At 52.2% G+C, this 24,980-nt stretch overlaps 1 protein-coding gene across 1 annotated transcript in view; it reads right to left on the reverse strand.

The window, feature by feature from the left end:
• slc5a5 (solute carrier family 5 member 5) overlaps positions 1 to 8,544 on the reverse strand; it is an 82,553-nt gene extending 74,009 nt beyond the window's left edge. Inside the window, exon 1 of the mRNA XM_086004446.1 lies at positions 7,995 to 8,544. Coding sequence (XP_085860572.1) covers positions 7,995 to 8,357 — 363 coding nt within the window. The 5' untranslated portion in view covers positions 8,358 to 8,544. The remainder of the gene's footprint in view (positions 1 to 7,994) is intronic.
• Between the last annotated feature and the right edge of the window lie 16,436 nt (positions 8,545 to 24,980).

Raw genomic sequence — 24,980 nt, forward strand, 5'->3', positions numbered from 1 at the left:
ACAGCTGACACTTTTAGGTTAAAAGCGCTGTGTAGTTGCCATTAGTTAATGCATTAAACAGAGCTAGACTATTTCCAACTCTGCGCTCCTCGAATTCTGGCTTCTTGTAAATCCCCGATTTTCATTGCTCCACCATTGGTGGCCGTGCCTTCAGCTGCCGAGGTCCTGAGCTCTGGAATTCCCTCCCTAAACCTCTTCGCCTCTCCATCTCTCTCTGCTCCTTTAAGATGCTCTTTAAAACCTGCCTCTTTGACCAAGCGTTTGGTCACCTGCCATAATATCTCTGTATGTGGCTCAGTGTCAAATTTTCATTGATTACGTTCCTGTGAAGCGCCTTGGGATGTTTTACTATGTTAAAGGCGCTATATAAATACAAGTTGTTGAGATGGTAACATGAGGGCACAAATTTAAAAATGATAAAAAGAATGAAAGGGGAGGTGAGAGAACAGATGTCTTTACACACAGGCTGATCAGAATGTGGGATTCTCTGCCACAGACTGTTGTTGAAGCAAAATCCATAAATTCTATTATAAGGGAATTACATTACATAGGATTACATAGAATATACGGCACAGAAACAGGCCATTCGGCCCAACCAGTCTATGTCGGCGTTTATGCTCCACTCGAGCCTCCTCCCGTCTTTCCTCATCTAACTCTTATCAGCGTAACCCTCTATTCCCTTCTTCCCTTGTCTAGCCTCCCCTTAAATGCATCTATACTATTCACCTCAACCACTCCCTGTGGCAGCAAGTTCCACATTCTCACCACTCTCTGGGTAAAGACGTTTCTTCTGAATTCCCTATTGGATTTCTTGGTGACTATCTTATATTGATGGCCTCTGGTTTTGCTCTTCCCCACAAGTGGAAATACTCTCTCTGTATACACTCTATCAAAACCCTTCATAATTTTAAAGGCCTCTATTAGGTCACCACTCAGCCTTCTCTTTTCAAGCGAAAAAGAGACCCAGCCTGTTCATCCTTTCCTGATATGTATACCCTCACATTTCTGGTATCATCCTTGTAAATCTTCTCTGCACCCTCTCCAGTGCCTCTTTATCCTTTATATAATACTAGCTGGGGGGCCCGGCGTTGCCAAGGCTTTTTTGTAAAATGGCACTTTGAAGGATTAGGCCCCGCCCACCCATAGGATTGGTCAACCATCAAGTCAATCAACGCGAATGAGCGGATTCCCCCGTAGGATTGATCAAACATCAGGTTTTTGAAGGTTTTTTGTATACTGTCCGAACAATTTTTGTCTGACCAAAATGTAAGTACGCCTATGACACTCCCCTAATCATAAGCTTTCTTTTGATATAACATATGTGTAGGTACGCTCTATAACTTTTGAGTGTATAGCGGACATACAGACAGAAATACAGACACGCAGACAGACAGACGGACGGATCCTTTTATATATATAGATGGTGACCAGAACTGTATGCAGTACTCTAAGTGTGGTCTAACCAAGGTTCGATACAGGTTTAGCATAACTTCCGTACTTTTTAATTCTATACCTCTAGAAATAAACCCTAGTGCTTCCTTTGCTTTTTTATGACCTTGCTAACCTGTGTCGCAACTCTTAGTGATTTGTGTATTTGTACTCCGAGATCCCTTTGTTCCTCGACCCCACCTAGACTCGCACCCTCCTAGTAATAAATGACCTCCTATTCTTCCGACCAAAATGTAATACCTCACATTTATCTGTGTTGAACTTCATTTGCCAATTATATGCCCATTCTGCAAGTTTATTAATGTCCTCCTGTAATTTGTTGCAGTCCTCCTCAGTATTGACTATCCCCCCCAATTTGGTGTCATCCGGAAATTATGAATTAGATTGCTACATGAAAGAGGAACATTGAAGTGTGTGTGGTGTAAACTGGAGAGTGGGGTTAGACAAGTCTGCCTGTGGGGCGGCAGCAGTACAGACTTGATGACTGAAATGGCCTCTTTCAGAGCTAGAAAATTCTGAGGACAATAAAAAGGGGGGACAAATTGGGGCAATAACTCAACTGTAAGCATAAACTTAATGAAGTTTGCCGCCTGTTTGGTTCCTAGCTGTGACGGTATTAACTCAGTGGGTAGCACCCACGCCTCTGAGTCAGCATGTTGTGGGTCCAAGCACCACTCCAGAGACAAGGAGCGCCGCACTGTCGGAGGGCCAGTACTGAGGGAGCGTTGCACTGTCAGAGGGGCAGTACTGAGGGAGCGCTGCACTGTCGGAGGGGCAGTGCTGAGGGAGCGCTGCACTGTCGGAGGGGCACTACTGAGGGAGCGTTGCACTGCCCGAGGGGCAGTACTGAGGGAGTGCTGCACTGTTGGAAGGGCAGTACTGAGGGAGCGCTGCACTCTCGGAGGGACAGTACTGAGTGAGCGCTGCACTGTCGGAGAGGCAGCACTGAGGGAATGCTGAACTGTCAGAGGGGCAGTACTGAGGGAGCGCCGCACTGTTGGAGGGGCAGTACTGAGGGAGCGCCGCACTGTCGGAGGGGCAGTATTGAGGGAGTGCCGCACTGTCGGAGGGGCAGTACTGAGGGAGCGCCGCACTGTCGGAGGGGCAGTACTGAGGGAGTGCTGCACTGTCGGAGGGGCAATGCTGAGGGAGCGCCGCACTGTCGGAGGGGCAGTGCTGAGGGAGCGTTGCACTGCCGGAGGGGCAGTACTGAGGGAGTGCTGCACTGTTGGAGGAGCAGTGCTGAGGGAGCGCTGCACTGTCGGAAGGGCAGTACTGAGGGAGCGCTGCACTCTCGGAGGGACAGTACTGAGTGAGCGCTGCACCGACGGAGAGGCAGTACTGAGGGAATGCTGAACTGTCAGAGGGGCAGTGCTGAGGGAGCGCCGCACTGTTGGAGGGGCAGTACTGAGGGAGCACCGCACTGTCGGAGGGGCAGTGCTGAGGGGGCACCGCAATGTCGGAGGGGCAATGCTGAGGAACTGCCGCACTGTCGGATGGGCAGTGCTGAGGGAACGCTGCACTGTCAGAGGGGCAGTGTTGAGGGAGCGCTGCACTGTCAGAGGGGCACTACTGAGGGAGCATTGCACTGCCCGAGGGGCAGTACTGAGGGAGTGCTGCACTGTCGGAGGAGCAGTGCTGAGGGAGTGCTGCACTGTCGGAAGGGCAGTACTGAGGGAGCGCTGCACTCTCGGAGGGACAGTGCTGAGTGAGCGCTTCACTGTCGGAGAGGCAGTACTGAGGGAATGCTGAACTGTCAGAGGGGCAGTACTGAGGGAGCACCGCACTGTTGGAGGGGCAGTACTGAGGGAGCGCCGCACTGTCGGAGGGGCAGTGTTGAGGGAGTGCCGCACTGTCGGAGGGGCAGTACTGAGGGAGCGCCGCACTGTCGGAGGGGCAGTAGTGAGGGAGTGCTGCACTGTCGGAGGGGCAATGCTGAGGGAGCGCCGCACTGTCGGAGGGGCAGTGCTGAGGGAGCGTTGCACTGCCGGAGGGGCAGTACTGAGGGAGTGCTGCACTGTTGGAGGAGCAGTGCTGAGGGAGCGCTGCACTGTCGGAAGGGCAGTACTGAGGGAGCGCTGCACTCTCGGAGGGACAGTGCTGAGTGAGCGCTGCACCAACGGAGAGGCAGTACTGAGGGAATGCTGAACTGTCAGAGGGGCAGTACTGAGGGAGCGCTGCACTGTTGGAGGGGCAGTACTGAGGGAGCGCCGCACTGTCGGAGGGGCAGTACTGAGGCAGCGCTGCACTGTCGCAGTGGCAGTGCTGAGGCAGCGCCGCACTGTTGTAGGGGTAGTGCTGAGGGAAGCTGCACTCTCGGAGGGGCAGTGCTGAGGGAGCTCCGCACTGTCGGAGGGGCAGTACTGAGGGAGCGCCGCACTGTCAGAGGGGCAGTGCTGAGGGAGCGCCGCACTGTCGGAGGGGCAGTGCTGAGGGGGCGCCGCACTGTCGGAGGGGCAATGCTGAGGAACTGCCGCACTGTCGGATGGGCAGTGCTGAGGGAATGCTGCACTGTCAGAGGGGCAGTGTTGAGGTAGTGCTGCACTGTCGGAGGGGCAGTACTAAGGGAGCGCTGCACTGTAGGAGGGGCAGTGCTGAGGGAGCGCCGCACTGTCAGAGGGGCAGTACTGAGGGAGCGCTGCACTGTCGGAGGGGCAGTGCAGAGGGAGTGCCGCAAAGTCGGAGGGGCAGTGCTGAGGGAGTGCCGCACAGTTGGAGGGGCAGTGCTGAGGGAGCGCTGCACTGTTGGAGGCGCAGTACTGAGGGAGCGGCGCACTGTCGGAAGGGCAGTACTGAGGGAAATCTGCACTGTCGGAGGGGCAGTAATGAGAGAGCGCTGCACTGTCGGAGGCGCACTACTGAGGGAGCGCTGCACTGTCGGAGGGGCAGCACTGAGGTAGCGCCGCACTGTTGGAGGGGCAGTACGGAGGGAGCGTCGCACTGTCGGAGGGGCAGTACTGAGGGAACGCTGCACTGTCGGAGGAGCAGTACTGTGGCAGCATTGCACTGTCGGAGGGGCAGCACTGCAGGAGCGCAGCACTGTCGGAGGGGCAGTACTGAGGGAGCGTTGCACTGTCAGAGGGGCAGTACCGAGGGAGTGCTGCACTTTCGGAGGGGCAGTACTGAGGGAATGCTGCACTGTCGGAGGGGCAGTACTGTGGGAGCGTTGCGCTACCGAAGCGGCAGTATTGAGGGAGTGCTGCACTGTCGGAGGAGCAGCGCTGAGGGAGCGCTGCACTGTCGGAGAGGCAGTGCTGAGGGAGCGCTGCACTGTCAGAGGAGCAATACTGAGGAAGCGCCACACTGTCAGAGGGGCAGTACTGCGGGAGCGCCGTACTGTCGGAAGGGCAGTACTGAGGGAAAGCTGCACTGTAGGAGGGGCAGTAATGAGGGAGCGCCACACTGTTGGAGGGGCAGTACTGAGGGAGTGCCGCACTGTCGGAGGGGCAGTACTGCAGGAGCGCTGAACTGTCAGAGGGGCAGTACTGAGGGAGCACTGCACTGTCGGAGGGGCAGTACTGAGGGAGCACTGCACTGTCGGAGGGGCAGTACTGAGGGAGCGCTGCACTGTCGGAAGGGCAGTACTGAGGGAGCGCTGCACTCTCGGAGGCACAGTACTGAGTGAGCGCTGCACTGTCGGAGAGGCAGTACTGAGGGAATGCTGCACTGTCAGAGGGGCAGTACTGAGGGAGCGCCGCACTGTTGGAGGGGCAGTACTGAGGGAGCGCCGCACTGTCGGAGGGGCAGTACTGAGGGAGTGCTGCACTGTCGGAGGGGCAGTACTGAGGGAGCGCTGAACTGTCAGAGGGGCAGTACTGAGGGAGCGATGCACTGTCGGAGGGGCAGTACTGAGGGAGCGCCGCACTGTCGGAGGGGAAGTACTGAGGGAGCGCCGCACTGTCTGAGGGGCAGTACTGCAGGAGCGCTGCACTGTCGGAGGGCCAGTACTGTGGGAGCTTTGCACTGTCGGAGGGGCAGTGCTGAGGGAGCGCTGCACTGTCGGAGGGGCAGTGCTGAGGGAGCGCTGCACTGTCGGAGGGGCACTACTGAGGGAGCGTTGCACTACCGGAGGGGCAGTACTGAGGGAGTGCTGCACTGTCGGAGGAGCAGTGCTGAGGGAGTGCTGCACTGTCGGAAGGGCAGCACTGAGGGAGCGCTGGACTCTCGGAGGGGCAGTGCTGAGGGAGCTCCGTACTGTCGGAGGGGCAGTATTGAGGGAGCGCTGCACTGTCGGAGGGGCAGTACTGAGGTAGCGCCGCACTGTCTGAGGGGCAGTACGGAGGGAGCGCCGCACTGTCGGAGGGGCAGTATTCAGGGAACGCTGCACTGTCGGAGGGGCAGTAATGTGGGAGCGTTGTACTACCGGAGGGGCAGTACTGAGTGAGCGCTGCACTGTCGGAGGGGCAGTGCTGAGGCAGCGCAGCACTGTTGTAGGGGCAGTGCTGAGGGAAGATGCACTGTCGGAGGGGCAGTGCTGAGGGAGCGCCGCACAGTCGGAGGGGCAGTGCTGAGGGAGCGCCGCACTGTTGGAGGGGCAGTACTGCGGGAGCGGCGCACTGTCGGAGGGGCGGTACTGACGGAACGCCGCACTGTCAGAGGGGCAGTACTGAGGGAGCGCTGCACTGTCGGAGGGGCAGTGCAGAGGGAGTGCCGCAAAGTCGGAGGGGCAGTGCTGAGGGAGTGCCGCACAGCTGGAGGGGCAGTACTGAGGGAGCTTTGCACTGCTGGAGGGGCAGTACTGAGTGCGTGCTGCACTCTTGGAGGGGCAGTACTGAGGGAGCGCCGCACTGTTGGAGGGGCAGTACTGAGGGAGCGCCGCACTGTCGGAGGGGCAGTGCTGAGGGAGCGCTGCACTGTCGGAGGGGCAGTGCTGAGGGAGCGCTGCACTGTTGGAGTGGCAGTGCTGAGGGCGCGACACATTGTCGGAGGGGCAGTACTGAAGGAGCGCCGCACTTTCAGAGGGGCAGTACTGAGGGAGCGCCGCACTGTCGGAGGGGCAGTGCTGAGGGAGTGCCGCACTGTCGGAGTGGCAGTGCTGAGGGACCACCGCACTGTCGGAGGGGCAGTGCTGGGGGAGTGCTGCACTGTCGGAGGGACAGTACTGAGGGAGCGCCGCACTGTCGGAGGGGCCGTGCTGAGGGAGTGCCGCACTGTCGGAGAGGCAGTGCTCAGGGAGCGCTGCACTGTCGGAGGGGCAATGCTGAGGGAGTGCTGCACTGTTGGAGGGCCAGTCCTGAGGGATCGCCACACTGTCGGAGGGGCAGTGCTGAGGGGGCGCCGCACTTTCAGAGGGGCAGTACTGAGGGAGCGCCGCACTGTCGGTGGGGCAGTGCTGAGTGAGTGCCGCACTGTCGGAGGGGCAGTGCTGAGGGAGCGCCACACTGTCGGTGGGGCAGTGCTGAGTGAGTGCCGCACTGTCGGAGGGGCAGTGCTGAGGGAGCGCCACACTGTCGGAGGGGCAGTGCTGAGGGAGTGCTGCACCGTCGGAAGGGCAGTGCTGAGGGAGCGCTGCACTGTAGGAGTGGCAGTGCTGAGGGAGCGCCGCACTGTCGAAGGGGCAGTGCTGAGGGAGCGCCACACTGTCGGAGGGGCAGTGCTGAGGGAGTGCCGCACTGTCGGAGGGGCAGTGCTGAGGGAGCGCCGCACTGTCGGAGGGGCAGTGCTGAGGGAGTGCTGCACTGTCGGAGGGGCAGTACTGAGGGAGCGCTGCACTGTAGGAGGTGCAGTGCTGAGGGAGTGCTGCACTGTCGGAGGGACAGTGCTGAGGGAGCGCCGCACTGTCGGAGGGGCAGTGCTGAGGGAGCGCCACACTGTCGGAGGGGCAGTGCTGAGGGAGTGCCGCACTGTCGGAGGGGCAGTGCTGAGGGAGTGCTGCACTGTCGGAGGGGCAGTACTGAGGGAGTGCCGCACTGTAGGAGGGGCAGTGCTGAGGGAGCGCCGCACTGTCAGAGGGGCAGTACTGAGGGACCGCCGTACTGTCGGAGGGGCAGTGCTGAGGGAGCGCCGTATTGTCGGAGGGGCAGTGCTGAGGGAGCGCCACACTGTCAGAGGGGCAGTACTGAGGGAGCGCCGTACTGTCGGAGGGGCAGTGCTGAGGGAGCGCCGCACTGTCGGAGGTGCCATCTTTCGGATGAGACCTTAACCGGAGGCTCTGTCTGCTCTCTCAGGTGGACGTAAAAGATCCCAGGGCACCATTTATGTCCAGTTCTCCCTGGTATCCTGGCCAGTATTTATCCCTCAACCAACATCACTAAAACAGATGATCTGGCCATTTATCACATTGCTGTTTGTGGGAGCTTGCTGTGAGCAAATTGGCTGCCGCGTTTCCTACATTACAACAGTGACCACACTTCAAAAGTTTTTTACTAGCTGTAAATCGTTTTGGGACATCCTGAGGCTGTGAAAGGCGCGATATAAATTGAAAATTCTTTATGTCATATTTGCCGATAGCTTTGTAAAAATAACTTTCATGCCGGATCTTTGTATTCAAGACACAAATTGAGTGGGCACAAGCGACAATTCCACCAGGTATCAAAGGGGCTTACCTCGTAAGTGCTGGTCAATCCCAGGCGATAGAAGATGGGCAGGAAGAGGTAGGCAGTCAGTACAGCGTTTAGCGTCTGACCCAGGCACATCTGTACGAACTTGGCCCCGTAGGTGTACGCCTCGACGGGGACTCCCAGCACCTGGACGGCCGACATGAAGCTGGCGGAGAGGGACAGACCCACGGGCAGGGCCGGCATCTGTCGCCCCCCCGTGAAAAAGTCGTCCGCCTTCTTCTGCTTGGCACCGCGGCGAGTGGCGAAAAATATCCCAATGCCAGTGGAGACCAGGAGCATCGCAGCAAAGAGGAGGTAATCCGTAAGTGAAAACGTTAACCTTGTTGCCGCTGCTGGGGGTCCGTCCATGACTTAACTCCCCCCCCCACCCCCGAGGAGCCCTCACGGTAACAGTGCGGGTCACGAACGGATCAGGCGTCGAAATCCAATTTACAACTACCTCGGGGGATTTAGGCAAACCTTCCCAATGTCAACTCAAGGAAATTCGGATCAATTCAGCCCGACAGTGTTCTCTTTACTTGTCAACAAAAAATTCATCTAAATCTTTCGATACAGGAATTTCTTTTACAGTTAACAAAGAACAAAATCTTCTGAGGGCTCGCGAGTCCTCATCAGGCTCTCGACAAAAGTGTTTCTTGAATTAAACAAAGCAAAACTGACGGTGCAAACTGCCACGATGACATTCTATTGCAGGTGAGGCTCATTTCTGCCTTGCGTTACCTTTACTTTGGGAGTGTTGGAGTGTGCCCAGTCGATGATAAATAGCTCAGTAACATGAGGGAGGCGTGTTTATTAAATGTGACGTGCCACACAGTGCTCACCTTGTAGTTTTTTTTTAACCCTTTAAAAGAAGCAATGAGATGGCTTTCTCGTTACGGCCCAGACTCCACAAGATGACTTGAGTGGATATTTATTCGACTCTGTTAACCCCAAACTTTTTGCTGGAGTAAATACCAGCCTAGGTTTTCCAATTAGTTTCACCAAACAAAAAGAAAAAGGTGTGTAAATTTGGCGAAAGCGGGAAATCTGCGTGGAGACCCGTGAAGCCAGTTCTCTGCCCACTTCGCCTGGTATTTCCTGCTGTGTTTTCATCTGCTGCTGGTGACACCTGCCAAACCCTGACCAGGGATTTGCTCAGAGCTGCCCCCGTGCCCTCTCACGGTCGCCGTGTTCTGAAATGCTAACAGAAGTATTTTTAAAGAAAGACTTGCATTTCTGTAGCGCCTTTCACGGCCTCAGGACGTCCCAAGGGACTTAACAGACAATGAAGTACTTTTTGAAACGTAGTCACTGATGTAGTGTAGGAGTCCTGGCAGCCAGTTTGGAAACAGCAGTGAGATAAACGACCAGATAAATTGTTTTAGCGATGTTGGTTGAGGGATAAATGTTGGCCAGGACATTAGGGAGGAGAAATTCAGTATCGCCCAGTTTGGGGTGCAATTATCGGCCGGGCACAAAGTTTAGCGCCTGGCGCTAATTATCGCCTCCAACTGCAAACTTGGCTTCTATCGCCCCTGGAGGTGATTGGAACACTAAATCAGGCCCTGCACACCTCTCTTAAGGCGCTAACGCCGAGGAGCGAGGCGCTACCTCAGAGCGCTGGTGAAGCTCAGGTGATGTCAGTCAGCAATGGAACACAGACACACTGGCACCGGCCGGTTCTTAAAGGGGAGGGTCGATCTTGCTCTCCATCCACACCCTGCTCATTGCAGCCTTGAATCTCGGCCTGGAGAGACCTGTACATCAAATCTGCTGGAAAGAACAATGGAGAGGCCCAGGGAAAGAGCTCAGAGTGCAGCCCCCACAGTCTCTTCTAAATCGATACAAGGAAGGTCAAATCAAAATGAACCTGCAAAGTGCTGCTCAGTACCCAAAACTCCTTCACACAGCGATGAATTTCTCGAGAAGTCTCTCTCTCTCTCTCTTTCAGAATGCGTGGTGCAAAAATGTCGTCAACAAAAAAAGTCAGGAAGCGGTCGCCTTTAAAAAGCGCTCCCCCTGTCCCTTCCCGACTGCAAAACATTCCCCTTAATCTGCCATTGCTAGCGGTAGGCAGAAAGGCAGGGGGCGCCTCTCAATATCCGGTCCGGGGCGCTAACGGCAGGTGCAAAGCAATCGAATTTACCACCCTAGGAGAACTCACCCGTGCCATGGGTTCCTTTACGTCCACCTGAGAGGGCAGACAGAGCCGTGGTTTAACGTCTCATCTGAAAGACGGCACATCCGACAGTGCCGCACTCCCTCAGCACTGCACTGGAGCGTCAGCCTAGATCAGGTGCTCACGTCTCTGGAATGGGACCTGAACCTGATGACCTTCTGTCTCAGAGGCGAGAGAGCTAGCCATGGAGCCACGGCTGACACTCAAAGAGCTTTGGCTGATGAGTACAAGGAGAATTTACACAGCATTTTATCAGATTTTTAAAAGTCATTCCTGGGATGTGGGCATCGCTGGCAAGGCCGGCATTTATTGCCCAACCCTAATTGCCCTTGAGAAGGTGGTGGTGAGCCGCCTTCTTGAACCGCTGCAGTCCCGTGTGGTGAAGGTGCTCCCACAGTGCTGTTAGGGAGGGAGTTCCAGGATTTTGACCCAGCGACGATGAAGAAACGGCCGATATATTTCCAAGTCAGGTGAATGTGTGACTTGGAGGGGAACTTGGAGGTGGTGGTGTTCCCAAGCGATGCTGCCCTTGTCCTTCTAGGCGGTAGAGGTCGCGGATTTGGGAGGTGCTGCCGAAGAAGCCTTGGTGCGTCGCTGCAGTGCATCTGTAAGGGGTCGTTTTAACGAGCTTATGGTGTGCTAGATCGGTTTTGATTTCGCACTGCTCGTGAGCGGTTCCGAAGCGCTCCCCCCTCACCGGTTCTAGACACTGGGCTTATTGCCAGACAACCTTGATGTGTGGCCCAACTTGTGACTCGGAAGACAAATGGATCAGGTGAGACAAGGTGAGTTTCAAATCAGAAATATCTTTATTTTCAAGGAGAATAAACACAGAGAATGCAAGAATCAATTTAGACAAAAATCATTAGCACGTCTCCCAATGGGAACTAAAATTTAACACACAAGGAATAACTTTGACTACCTTAAATCATACAACAATTCTTAATCAGCGGTATACTAAAACGGGGGTGGGAAAAGCGCACGGACACATCGAGGGATAAATCACACTCCTGAATTACAAAACCCTTAATGTTATAAATCCTCCCGTTGCTAAAATATACCTCAACTATCTCAGTTAGGTAGAGTTGGGCCTTTATGCTCACCAGAATTTTTAAGAAAACCCTCCTGGACCTTGGTACTCCTTGTTACATCCGGGATCTCCAATCTTCCTTATGGGACCGGCTCCTGGACCCGCTCTCCTGCACAAACTTGGAAGTCCTCCGAACTCCTCGAGCTGTCTCCTCTTTCGCACGGTCTTCGAACTCCTGATGGTATCTGGACTTGGACTTCACTGCTTCTGGTGAATCTTATGGATCTGTCTGAGTCTGGCTGAATCTCTCTCCTGCACAATCTTGAAAGTCCTCCGAACTCCTCGAACCGTCTCCTCTCCACTCGGCCTTCGAACTCCTGATGGTCTTGGATCTGGACTGAACTTGTGAATCTCTCTCCTGCACAATCTTGTGGGTCCTCCTCCCTCTGTCCTTGACCTTGTGTCTGTGTGAATCTGTGTTAGATCTGTCTGAATCTCACTGAATGAAAAAGAAGAAGTCTTGCTGTCGATTTTCCCTCCACAGCTATACTGTTTCCTTGGCCTTATCTCGGCGCCAAATCAGGGGTTTTCTTTTGTCAAGGTAATGGGCAGGCTGCTTTGACAAAAGCAAGTACTTTATTTTAATGTCTTGTAAATGAAACTGATGGGATCTGTCCTGTGTCCCTCTGAGTTTGGTACAGATAATGGGTTTTTTTCTGTGCTCAGCGATTTCAGAGATGGGTTTGCGTTTTGCTAGCAATTAGCGCACCTCCAGGTGCAAATACTTTTGTTTACGAGTTCGTTACTGCTGTAACCATATTACCATATCAATAGCAGTAAGTTCTGGAATCTTCTAATCGGTGATGACTCAGGCTGCTGTAAGATACTGCTGGTGTGTCCTTTTGAACTGAGCCATGAGAACTGCCAACTCCATCTTGTGTTCTCACAATGTGGCCATTTCAGGGGTTTTACCAATCTAGACTGGATTTTCTGGATTTTGCGAATCCTACAGTCCCCCCTGTGATACAATGAACATCTCAAATCGTCTTTGTATCATGTGTCTTTGGGTGAGCACAAATCCGTTCCCTCCCCAACTGACCTTCCCCATAGTTTACCTTACTATGGAGTGTACCTCGCCCACGCACTTTCCTCATTCTGACAATGAAGTTGAGTAAACATCTCCTATCGGAGAAAACATTCAAACAATGTACAGACTCGCCTAGATTCGTAACATAACCTTATTTCAATAATACAAAACCATCCAATGTACAAAACAATCCAGTGGAATACCTTATACATTCATTCTAAAATAACAATAACTAAACCTTATTCTCCAAAACTATATACATCTATGTACATCTGCCGCCCGTCTCCGGACGGCCAGCTTATAATCTGCGGGGACTGTCGCAGGCCTCCCCCTGCGGCGTTCCCACATCAGTCTCAGCTGCTAGTCCCTGGCAGCCCGTGGCTGCTGGCTGTGGACTGTTTAAACTTCCCGCAGCTTTCTTACGGGGGTTTCCTTTTGTGAAAACCGGCGACCAGACCTTCTTCGGTTGCGGTTTTCTATCTGACCATCTGACGGTCACCACATATGAGGTTTCCTCATGGGTCGGACCCTTGGCTGGAGTTTTGGCCCTGGCTGCAGTTCATGGCTTCCCCACAACTGCCGGCTGTGGGCTTCCTCCCGCAGGCTCCGCCTCCCTAGGCTCTGGGTCAGCGGCAGGCACCTCTTTGCTACCTGGGACTCCAGGTTGAAAGTCCCCACCCCCAGACGCCACCTCTCCAATGCTACACTGAGGGGCAAGACCTAAAACCTCCGGCTCCTCCCCTTCGCCGCAGTCGGGGGCGGGACCTTCGTCCTCTGACTCGGCTTCATTATGACCAGGGACAGGACCTGGGACCTCCGGCTCCTCCCCTTCTGGGTGATCGGGGACAGGACCTGGGACCTCCGGCTCCTCCCCTTCTGGGTAACCAGGGACAGGACCTAAGACCTCCGGCTCCTCCCCTCCTGGGTCCCAGAACAATGGGGGAGTCTCCCGTTTAGATGAGACCACTCCTCCCCTCACGCAGGCTGCACATCCAGCCTGTGTGACCTGTGGCTGCAGCTCCCCTACAGCGTTTAACTCTTTACTGGCCTTTTCAGCCCCTGCTGTCTGTTTCCCTGCCTCCGGCTTAAACAGCTTGCACTGTTTAATATACCTGGCAGCTAGCCAGTAATCTAGTTTTATCTCCTCTTCCCTACCCACTCCTGTACTGGGGGCAGGTATCCCCTCACCACCCGCTGCTGGTGGCTGAAAATCTTCATGAACCATTTTAAAAACCTTTAGCTGACCCTCTAAACTGCCAGCCCTCGCTGTTAACCTAGCGTTCTCCTCCCTTAAAGCCTGCTCAACTAACTTAGCCTCCGCAACCTGGCACCGCAGGTATTCCTCCATTTTACTGGAGGTCTTTTCCTGTGCATGTCTTTCTGGGGGACACAGGTCGACAGGCTGCGCTGGCTCTAGTCATTGTGGGGGGGGGGCAGAGGTGGGGGAGGGAACTGCAGCAGCTGTACTTCCCTGGCCAGTCAGAAGAGACCGCATGGCCTCTAAAAATGACTCGATCCCAGCGGGAGCAATTTCTGTCTCTGCCTTTTGGACTGGGGCTGTGGGAACCTTTTCCCTTGTGTCCTTCCAGGGATTCTTACAGTCCCTGCGCCAATGCCCCTCCTTCCCGCAACCGTAGCACGTTTGCCTGCTTTGGTTGGGACGGCTCCCTTCCTGGCGCCACTCTTTACGGGGCTGGTCACCAGGCCTGACCTCACAAACCTCCCCTTTTTGCTGGGGTGTCTCACTATCCCTCCCGTTTCTAAAGGTGACAGTGAGTTGGCGGAGTACCGTCGCCTCCGTGGTCAGAGGGTTTCGGGGGTCGAACCAGGCCATTGCCTGCATTCGAACGCGGGGCAGGGAGTTGTTCATAAGGCACCTTAGCCAGTGAACTAACTGTTCCCCGTTCAGGCCCGCTCGCGCCGGCATTCCCGGGCACGCATCCTGATAGACTGGCCACAGCCTGTCCGCGAACGCCTGCGGGAATTCCCCGGGGAGCTGGACTGTTTTCTCTACCCGGGAGAACGGACTCCCCTCGTTCATCCCCATGGCCTCCAGGATCTCTTCCTTGAGCTTGCCATAATTCTCCTGACCCCTCTTACACTCATCGGGTAGCGTCTGGAGGAGATCGCTACCCAGGGAGAACAGCATCATTTTGGCCTTTTCTGCCTCGTCGCAGTCATTCACACAGGCCGCCTGCTCTATCTCCCTAAAGTGCAGAGAAGGGTCCCCCTTCATGGTGAGCTTGGGGATGTAGCTCACCATGGAACGCAATTGTTGCGTACCGTGTGGCACCAGGAATTGGTTCTGGATGTCCCCAGGTTCCCCGTCGTCACCGGGTGGTCCGTACCTCCGTTGTGTCACGGGGTACACCGGTCCCGGTCCCTGATTCTCTCTCGGGCTACCCTGGTCTACCTTGGGTTCTTCATCCTCCACCCCCTCCTGATCCCAGACCTCTGGAAAACTAGGGGCTAGGGGTGGTGGCTGTGAAAACCCGTTTTCTTCTGGGGGCTGCCTGCGGGACTTCCCTGCTTGGGTTACCGTTGAACTCAGCCTGGCCGACCTTGGGGCTAATGAGGCATATCATCCCCTTTGCCCTGGCCAATGCCAGATTCAGGCTTTCTATTTCCTGCCTACAGGGGCCGTGGTCTGCCTCCTCAAACCCTTGAGCGCAGGCCAGCTTATAGGCTGCTTTTACTTCGCCTACCTTTTCCTCCTGTGCCTTCAGTTCCCCTGTAAGGCGGCTAATCTCCGTTTTTAATCTCCTCTCTTTCTCCCTGGATTCTCTTGCCTGATACTCTACGTGTTCTACCCTGAACCTAGCGCTCCCCTCCAGCTCAGCTATCTTGCCCTCCAACCTTTCTACCTTCCCCCGATGGTCCCGGACCATCGCTGCCCTCTCTTGGCTTATGGCCTCCAGAGCCACTAACACTTTCCCTTCCGCTGCAACCTTTTCCTGCAGCTCTTGGGACAAATGCTTAATCTTGGTTTCTTTACTGGCCACCGCATGGTCCAGTACCAGAACCTGCTTTTTATAGCACATAAGCCACACCGTTTTCTCAATGCCCTTGCGGTGCTCTTTACTAGCCGTCCACTGGGCGGCTGCCTTTAGGGGGCGCTCGGCTCCTAACAGGTCATACACCCATTTTTTCGCTACATTTACTTTGCCACACACGTAGGAGGCTAACTGATCTTCCATAACATCTGTCTCACCCGAGTCTTTGTCCACCACACAAGGTTTCTGTAGCCAGCGTCCCATCTGGGTCGCCATTCTGTAAGGGGTCGTTTTAACGAGCTTATGGTGTGCTAGACCGGTTTTGATTTCGCACTGCTCGTGAGCGGTTCCGAAGCGCTCCCCCCTCACCGGTTCTAGACACTGGGCTTATTGCCAGACAACCTTGATGTGTGGCCCAACTTGTGACTCGGAAGACAAATGGATCAGGTGAGACAAGGTGAGTTTCAAATCAGAAATATCTTTATTTTCAAGGAGAATAAACACAGAGAATGCAAGAATCAATTTAGACAAAAATCATTAGCACGTCTCCCAATGGGAACTAAAATTTAACACACAAGGAATAACTTTGACTACCTTAAATCATACAACAATTCTTAATCAGCGGTATACTAAAACGGGGGTGGGAAAAGCACACGGACACATCGAGGGATAAATCACACTCCTGAATTACAAAACCCTTAATGTTACAAATCCTCCCGTTGCTAAAATATACCTCAACTATGTCAGTTAGGTAGAGTTGGGCCTTTATGCTCACCAGAATTTTTAAGAAAACCCTCCTGGACCTTGGTACTCCTTGTTACGTCCGGGATCTCCAATCTTCCTTATGGGACCGGCTCCTGGACCCGCTCTCCTGCACAAACTTGGAAGTCCTCCGAACTCCTCGAGCCGTCTCCTCTTTCGCACGGTCTTCGAACTCCTGATGGTATCTGGACTTGGACTTCACTGCTTCTGGTGAATCTTGTGGATCTGTCTGAGTCTGGCTGAATCTCTCTCCTGCACAATCTTGAAAGTCCTCCGAACTCCTCGAACCGTCTCCTCTCCACTCGGCCTTCGAACTCCTGATGGTCTTGGATCTGGACTGAACTTGTGAATCGCTCTCCTGCACAATCTTGTGGGTCCTCCTCCCTCTGTCCTTGACCTTGTGTCTGTGTGAATCTGTGTTGGATCTGTCTGAATCTCACTGAATGAAAAAGAAGAAGTCTTGCTGTCGATTTTCCCTCCACAGCTATACTGTTTCCTTGGCCTTATCTCGGTGCCAAATCAGGGGTTTTCTTTTGTCAAGGTAATGGGCAGGCTGCTTTGACAAAAGCAAGTACTTTATTTTAATGTCTTGTAAATGAAACTGATGGGATCTGTCCTGTGTCCCTCTGAGTTTGGTACAGATAATGGTTTTTTTTCTGTGCTCAGCGATTTCAGAGATGGGTTTGCGTTTTGCTAGCAATTAGCACACCTCCAGGTGCAAATACTTTTGTTTACGAGTTCGTTACTGCTGTAACCATATTATCATATCAATAGCAGTAAGTTCTGGAATCTTCTAATCGGTGATGACTCAGGCTGCTGTAAGATACTGCTGGTGTGTCCTTTTGAACTGAGCCATGAGAACTGCCAACTCCATCTTGTGTTCTCACAATGTGGCCATTTCAGGGGTTTTACCAATCTAGACTGGATTTTCTGGATTTTGCGAATCCTACACATCTTGTAGATGGTGCACACTGCAGCCACGGTGCGCCGGTGGTGGAGGGAGTTCATGTTAAAGGTGGTGGATGGGGTGCCAATCAAGCGGGCTGCTTTGCCCTGGATGGTGTCGAGCTTCTTGAGTGTTGTTGGAGCTGCACTCATCCAGGCAAGTGGAGAGTATTCCATCACACTCCTTACTTGTGCCTTGTAGATGGTGGAAAGGCTTTGGGGAGTCAGGAGGTGAGACACTCGCTGCAGAATACCCAGCCTCTGACCTTCCGTTGTAGCCACAGTATTTATGTGGCTGGTCCAGTTAAGTTTCTGGTCAATGGTGACCCCCAGGATGTTGATGTTGGAGGATTCGGCGATGGTAATGATGTTGAATGTCAAGGGGTGGTGGTTAGTCAGATAACATTTGTTAAGACCCCCTAGAGTTTCCTTGTGTTGCTTGCCCGGGTCATTAATTACACGTATAGCCTGGGGACTGGCCTCATTCAGGAGGTGGTCTTCTATTGGATGCTTGTTGCACCAGTTGAACTTGGCAGTGAAATTGTCATGGTTGCTATGACGATGGCATCTCACAACAGGGCTTTTTAATGACAGATTGAGCGGTACTTTAAATATTCCAGAATAAATTACTTTTCTCCTCAAATGTTGAATCACAATACACTTCAAAATGTTGGAAAATGCACCAAGAAAAATGTTAAACTTTCCCATAGACCCATCGGAAATAGTTTTTAACACCACCAGAACTTACTCCTCCTTCAAAAAATTCTTGACCCATCACTGCAAAAATGTCACTTTTGCGAACTTCCATTCCCCACCACCCCCTCCCCCATAATACAACTGATGGAATGTTGCACTTTTATGCAATTTTGTTTTTTTATATATATATATAAAATGCAATGCAGCCCAGACTCTCCCCTCTCGCCGCTGGACATCAGGTTCTGAAGTGAATTGAGTTGGGGGCAGCCTCAACCAGCTCCTCGCGATCACAAAAACTGATTATAACTTGGCATTGACTGCTACTAAATTGGCAATCGCGCTCAATAAGGCCAAAAGGATGGTTGCTGTGAGAAGCAGCGATACAAGAGGTTATTGGAATTCTGTTGAAAGAGCTTTCTTGGACAGGGGTCAAGCATCTCGGAATCTTTGTTTCGATTGATCAAACGTAATAACGTGTTGATTTTTTTGGGGTTATAGCTTGAAGTATTTTGGCCACTTAGACCAGGGCACTGTTTGAAGTGGGGCAGCAATTATAGTTCAGTTCTGGATTAGGTTAGAATTATTTTTTAACTAAAGAAAAGAACAATCTTTCTTTCATAGTCTCTCAGAGATAGAGCCTCAATAAATGGACGTGCTTGGCAGCTTAGGATGATTGAATATATGGCTGAAAACCAAATGTCATACTCTGAGGCCGTTCTTTCACCACCCCTGGGCCCCTCGACCTGCTTCCCTTTGTTCTCCTGCTCAATATGCAATGTTTTGCTGCACTTTGTACAACACGTTGAGATGTTTTTCTTGACCTGAGATTGTTACTGTTCCCACCGTCTTCCACACTGTGTGTGTCTCTCTCTCTCTCTCTCTCGCTCTCTTCTCTTCCCATCCCTCCTGATGTAACTTAAGTCAGGAGTTCATTCTTCAAAGATGGCCTCCGGGCCTGCTGAAAAACCTGTCGTGCTTGTGCCATGAAAGAAGCACCTTCCTTTGCAGATGTGTCGGAGCCCGGGCTGTTGGGCGGATTCCAGAATTCCGAAATGGGAGGTGACATGAATCTTGTCATTCATGGGAAATGACTTATGAAATAATACTGAGCGGCCTGCGGGTGGCGCTGTCCAGGGAATACTCGGGCATGGGCCCAGCTTGCGCAGGACATTCTTTAACAGGAACTAGTGAAGGACACAACTAGACCTCCATGTTGTAAAACAGTTGATTAAAGCTTTGTTTAACGCTTAGACCAAGTGCCTAGTAGTTTTCTTACGTCAGAAGGTACAGTATTATCATTATTTACATCGGAGGTGGCCTCTGTGCACGGACATTTTATTTGTTTACTTTGGGGCCGTTACACGGAGTCGCTGAATGTTGGGAGTGAGCTGGGGATGGCGGCGCATAGGAGTAAGGGTATGGGTGTACCCAGGACGCTCAGAGATCCATGGTGCGCCAAGTTGCTTGCAGAAGGATGGGCGGGACAAATTGCTGCGACTAGGTTCATAGGTAAGATTATGTATCATGGCTTGTCTGTTGGTGGTAAGTTTAGTTTTAGATCTACATAGCCAGGTGGGTGGGAAAATATCGTGGTGGCAGAAAGATTTTGTGCAGTGCGATTGGTGAATGAGAAACAATCAATTGGGGCACGGTGGCATAGTGGTTAGCACTGTTGCCTCACAGCGCCAGGGACCCAGGTTCAAATCTGGCCTCGGGCGACTGTCTGTGTGGAGTTTGCACATTCTCCCTGTGTCTGCGTGGGTTTCCTCCGGGTGCTCCGGTTTCCTCCCACAGTCCAAAGATGTGCGGGTTAGGTTGATTTGGCTATGATAAATTGACCCTTAGTGTTAGGGGATTAAATACGTGGGGTTACAGGGATAGGGTGGGATATGTGTCGGTGCAGGCTCGATGGGCCGAAATGGCCTCTATCTGCACTGTGGGGATTCTGTGTGATTCTGTGTGAAAGGAGAAAACCACAGCGCCTCAACCAATGCTGAGAAGGCAATTAGCCAACAAAGAGGAAAATTGACAGACTGACACAAATGGGCAATTTTCCAAATTTGCAATACAGTTACAAAACAAAATGTTTTTCCTCCAAGCGACTGCTTGACTTGCCCAAGAAAAGATTAATTTAGTTATAATACCTTGAACTTGAAGAGCGAGTAGAAGCTATGTTTACTGACCCAAGGAATATATATCGCAAATCCGACTACTTCCAGGACGGGGCTGTGTTTATATTGTACAGTGAAACATTAACTCCCCTACATCTCGAATACAGTGTCAGCTGTGGTTCAGTGGGCAACACTCTTGTCACTGAGTCACGAAGGTTGTGGGTTCTAGTCCCACTCCAGAGACTTGAGCACATAAATCTAGGCTGATACTCCAGTGCAGTGCTGAGGGAGTGTCGCACTGTCGGAGGTGCCGTCTTTCAGATGAGCCGTTAAACCCGAGGCCCCGCCTGCCCCCTCTCAGGTGGACGTAAAAGATCCCATGGCACTATTTCGAAGAAGAGCAGGGGAGTTATCCCTGGTGTCCTGGCCCAATATTTATCCCTCAATCAACAACGTTAAAAACAGATGATCTGGTCATTTTCACATTGTTGTTTGTGGGAGCTTGCTGTGTGCAAATTGGCTGCCATGTTTCCCACAGTTTCCAACAGTGACTACACTTCAAAAAGTACTTCATTGGCTGTAAAGCCCTTTGGGATGTCTGGAGGTCGTGAAAAGTACTATAGAAATGCAAGTCTTTCTTTTTTCTCTTTTTAATGCTTGGCTGTGATGGCTACTTCATGAAGGTATTGCTAAACCAGTGTCTGGTAAATACCATTCGGCCACTGCTCAGTGGAACTGTCAGAATAAGCAGATAAAGTGCTATAACATAAGAACACAAGAACGCAAGAAATAGGAGCAGGAGTCGGCCATTTGGCCCCTCGAGCCTGCTCCGCCATTCAATAAGATCAGGGCTGATCTTCTACCTCAACTTCACTTTCCTGCACTATCCTCATATCCCTGGATTCCCTTAATATCCAAAAATCTATCGATCTCTGTCTTGAATATACTCAACGACTGAGCCTCCACAGCCCTCTGGGGCAGAGAATTCCAAAGATTCACCACCCTCTGAGTGAAGACATTTCTCCTCATCTCCGTCCGAAATGGCCGACCCCTTATCCTGAGATTGTGTCCCCTGGTTCTAGACTCACCAGCCAGGGGAAACATCCTCCCTGCATCTACTATGTTAAGCCCTGTAAGAATTTTGTATGTTTCAATGAGATCACCTCTCATTCTTCTAAACTTTAAGGTTGTGGGTTCATAGATGCAGGAAGGATGTTCCCGATGGTCGGGGAGTCCAGAACCAGGGGTCACAGTCTAAGGGTAAGGGGTAGGCCACTTAGGACAGAAATGAGGAGGAATTTCTTCACCCAGAGAGTGGTGAACCTGTGGAATTCTCTACCACAGAAGGCAGTAGAGGCCAATACATTAAATATATTCAAGAAGGAGTTGGATATATTTCTTAAGGCTAAAGGGATCAAGGGATATGGGGAGAAAGCAGGGACCAGGTACTGAATTTGGATGATCAGCCATGATCACATTGAATGGCGGAGCAGGCTCGAGGGGCCGAATGACCTTCTCCTGCTCCTATCTTCTATGTTTCTATGTTTCTATAGTCCCACTCCAGAGACTTGAGCAAGGCCAGCATTTATTGCCCATCCCTAATTGCCCTCGAGAAGGTGGTGGTGAGCCGCCTTCTTGTACCGCTGCAGCCCGTGTGGTGAAGGTACTCCCACAGTGCTGTTAGGGAGGGAGTTCCAGGGTTTTGACCCAGCGACGATGAAGGATCGGCAGTATACTCCCTCTCCCTCTCACCTCACCTCTGGAATTCAGCTCCTTTGTCCATGTTTGGACCAAGGCTGTAATGAGGTCTGGAGCCGAGTGGTTTTGGTGGGACCCAAACTCGGCATCAGTGAGCAGGTTATTGGTGAGTAAGCGCCGCTTGATAGCACTGTCGTTGACACCTTCCATCACTTTGCTGATGATTGAGAGTAGACTGATGGGACGGTAATTGGCCGGGTTGGATTTGTCCTGCTTTTTGTGGACAGGGCATACCTGGGCAGTTTTCCACATTGTCAGATAGATGCCAAACTCTAGAGAATATAGGCCTAGTCTACCCAATCTAAAAAGATAGATTAGTCAGATTCTTTGCTAAGGATATTTCTCATTTACAGATAAGAGCTTGGATGGCTTCCTCGCTGCTGATTCAGAGCAGTGCTAATGAGGCCAAGAGGAAGTCATCAGTCTCGATTGCCCAGCCACAGTTAATGCGTGCCCTGGTGGGACAAGGGGCAGATAAGAGCGCAAAAGGAATGGGGAATGAACCAGTGCAGATAAGAGAAGTCAAAGTCGGGGAACATCTAGGCAATAGTGACCATAATATAATACGCTTTAAGATGATAATTGAGAAGCACATGAGCATGATGAAAAGCAGGGTAATAGATTGGAGAAAAGCTGATTTTTGAGGGGCTGAGAATAGAACTTGGGAAAATAAAATGGGCAACAATATTGGCAAACAACGATGTAGAACAGCAATGGGAAACATTTAAAATGGTGTTCAACAGAGTGCAGGAAAATATATTCTGCTAAAAGGAAAGAACAAACTAAACACTAATGAGACTCTATGGATGAATAAAGCCATAAGGGAACCATTGAGGGTAAGGAAAGAGGCATACATTAAGTGCATAGACAGCAGGGGAGTGCATGATAAGGGAGAATACAAAGAGATTAGGAGAAAAGTCAAAAAAACAATTAGGAAGGCAAAGAGGAACTATTAAATTAAATTATCAAGGAACATAAAACAAAATAGTAAAATATTTTACAGGCACATCAATAAAAAAATGGTAGTCGCACGATACAACAATAATGGAGTTGTTGACTAATCTCCATCAGTGAGTCTACAACAGACCCAGACACAAGGTGAGGAAAGCCCCCAGTGGTGGAGAGCTTCGGGAACCATGGGGGAGAAATTGGATTGCTTTGCTCACCTCGTTAGATCCCGGGCGCGGTGCCACTAACGCCTCCAGCGAAATTCAGCAGCAGGTTAGCGGCGTCGGTAGCTGGCAGCACCCCATGCCGATGACGTCATTGCCGTGCGCAGTGCCCCAATTGCGCCCCGGCCACAAACTTCCCTTGCTTGGACCGACGGGTTCAGGGGGCGGTTTTTGCAGCAGCGGTAGCGGGCGGCGGCGCTGTTTAAAGGAGCAGGTGTCGGGCGGCCATTTTTGTTTTGGCCGACTGCCAGCACCTGCCCACCTTTAACATTTCTACGCGGGGTGCCGGCCGCGATCGCTCAGCCCGGCACTCCTCTTGAGTGCCGGGCTGTTTCCACGTATCCTCGGTGGACCGGTAGGGCCCCGGTGTGTGCAGCGCTAGGCCCCTCCCCTTTAATCAGGGCTTGGGAGGCCTGCAATGACGCGGCACTACATGCTGCCACAGCATTGAGTAGTAACGCCCCAAGGAGGAGGTGGAGCACTTCTAGCAGCTTCTAGCAGCTTCTAGTAGCGCTCCACCTCATTCTTGGGGCACTACTACTGAAGTTACGGGGGAGGGGCACAAACTTTAAATTAGCGCGCTGGCGACTTTAGCACCCCAAAATGGACGCCACCCAATTTTTACCCCCCTAGGTCCAAAGTCACCTGGTACTCCCAAGCACGCTGCACTCACCACATAGAATTACAGAAATATTAAAACACTGAAACAGGACTTTCCACCCAACTGGTCTGTGTTGGTGTTGAAGGGTACAGCATGGGCAAATGAATAATAATCCTACGGAGCTAATCCTCCGCCTGAGCGCTGTGCCTAATCCCACTTGGCCGCCCTGTTCCCCTATCCCTTTATTTCCCTTTCCTTCAACCATCTATCTAACCTCCTCTGAAATGTTGACCTGGTCTCTGCGTCAGTCACTAACTCCGCTAGTTTATTCCTCGGCTCCACAACCCTCCGTGTAACAGTTCCTCCTGCCTTGTCCTAAATCTCTTACATTTAATCTTATATTGATGACCCCGAGGGCTAGGAATTCATTATAGCCAAGGCATGGGCGGTGTCAGTAGAAAAGTTGGAGAATTAGCACCAGGCGCTAATGCTTTAGACTACTTGCAAAATTCGTGCTCACTGCTCAATAAAATGATTGTGTCCTAATTCAAGACTTAAAACCCAAGCTCATTGGTGTTACACTCAAAGGGTGGACCAATATCAGGGACAGTCTAATCGCAACTCATCATTGCCAGAGGTTTTTTTTCACTACTTAAAGGGGAGGTTCATTGATGCTGCAGCACCTCATTCTCAGCATTGCTGGCTGTGCAGCTGCCTCAGCAAGCAGAAGCAGAATAAGGAGAAGGAGCCGAAGGACTGAACCAGAGTTGCTCATGGCTGATCCACGCCCCAGGGAGAGAGCCCGCAGATTATCCGATGAAGCATGGGAGGCATTGCTTTTCACTGTGGAGAGACGGTGGTTGGTGCTCTACCCAGCAAGTGGCAGGAGGCCTTCGCCACAAGTCTTCTGCACCATGTGGAGGGAGGTAGCACAGCACCTCTCGGGCAGAACTGTGGTCCCCAGGGCCCACAGACAGTGTAGGAAGAAAGGTAACGACTTCACTTGGGTGGTCAGGGTGAGTGATTGCTTCAACAAATGCTACATACCACCATCTATACCACAATCTTCACACACTGCCCATAGGACCACGCCCCCAGCGCTCACCCACCAACAATCTCTAGCTACTAACACTCACACCCACATCTCACACCTTGCACACAATGACAGCTATTCAACTATGGCAGGCACATCACCCAAACACATTGCTCCACACTCATTCACACACTTTTCTTTCTCTTGCAGGTCAAGGTCACTCATAACAGGAGGGAGCAGGAGCACACAGGTGGGGGACAAGCCGATACCCAACCACTGTCTGCGCTGGAGAATTGAGTGCTGGAGATTATTGTGCGCCAGGTGGTGGGCGCCGTGGCTACCAGCGACGTTGACCCCCTTGGAGACAACAACGGTATGTTCATCCCTACTCCTTCTCACATCCCACTTCCCCTCACCCCACAAGCATTTCGCACTTTCCAGCTAATCATGCTGTGTGCATGCCTTTCTCCCATCCTGCCCCCCTCCCCTCACCTTAACCCGACTCTTGTGCCTTTATGCTTTCACATAATCAGCAAGCACCTGAGCAGCCTGCCCCTGAGGGCACCGTAGAGAGCGAGGCGGCAGAAGAGGAGGAGGAAGAGCACACCGCATCACTGCATGTCTC

The sequence above is a fragment of the Somniosus microcephalus genome, chromosome 13 (genome assembly GCF_052327205.1).
Source record: "Somniosus microcephalus isolate GS21.2 chromosome 13, FLI_Smic_1.0, whole genome shotgun sequence".
Taxonomy (NCBI): domain Eukaryota; kingdom Metazoa; phylum Chordata; class Chondrichthyes; order Squaliformes; family Somniosidae; genus Somniosus; species Somniosus microcephalus.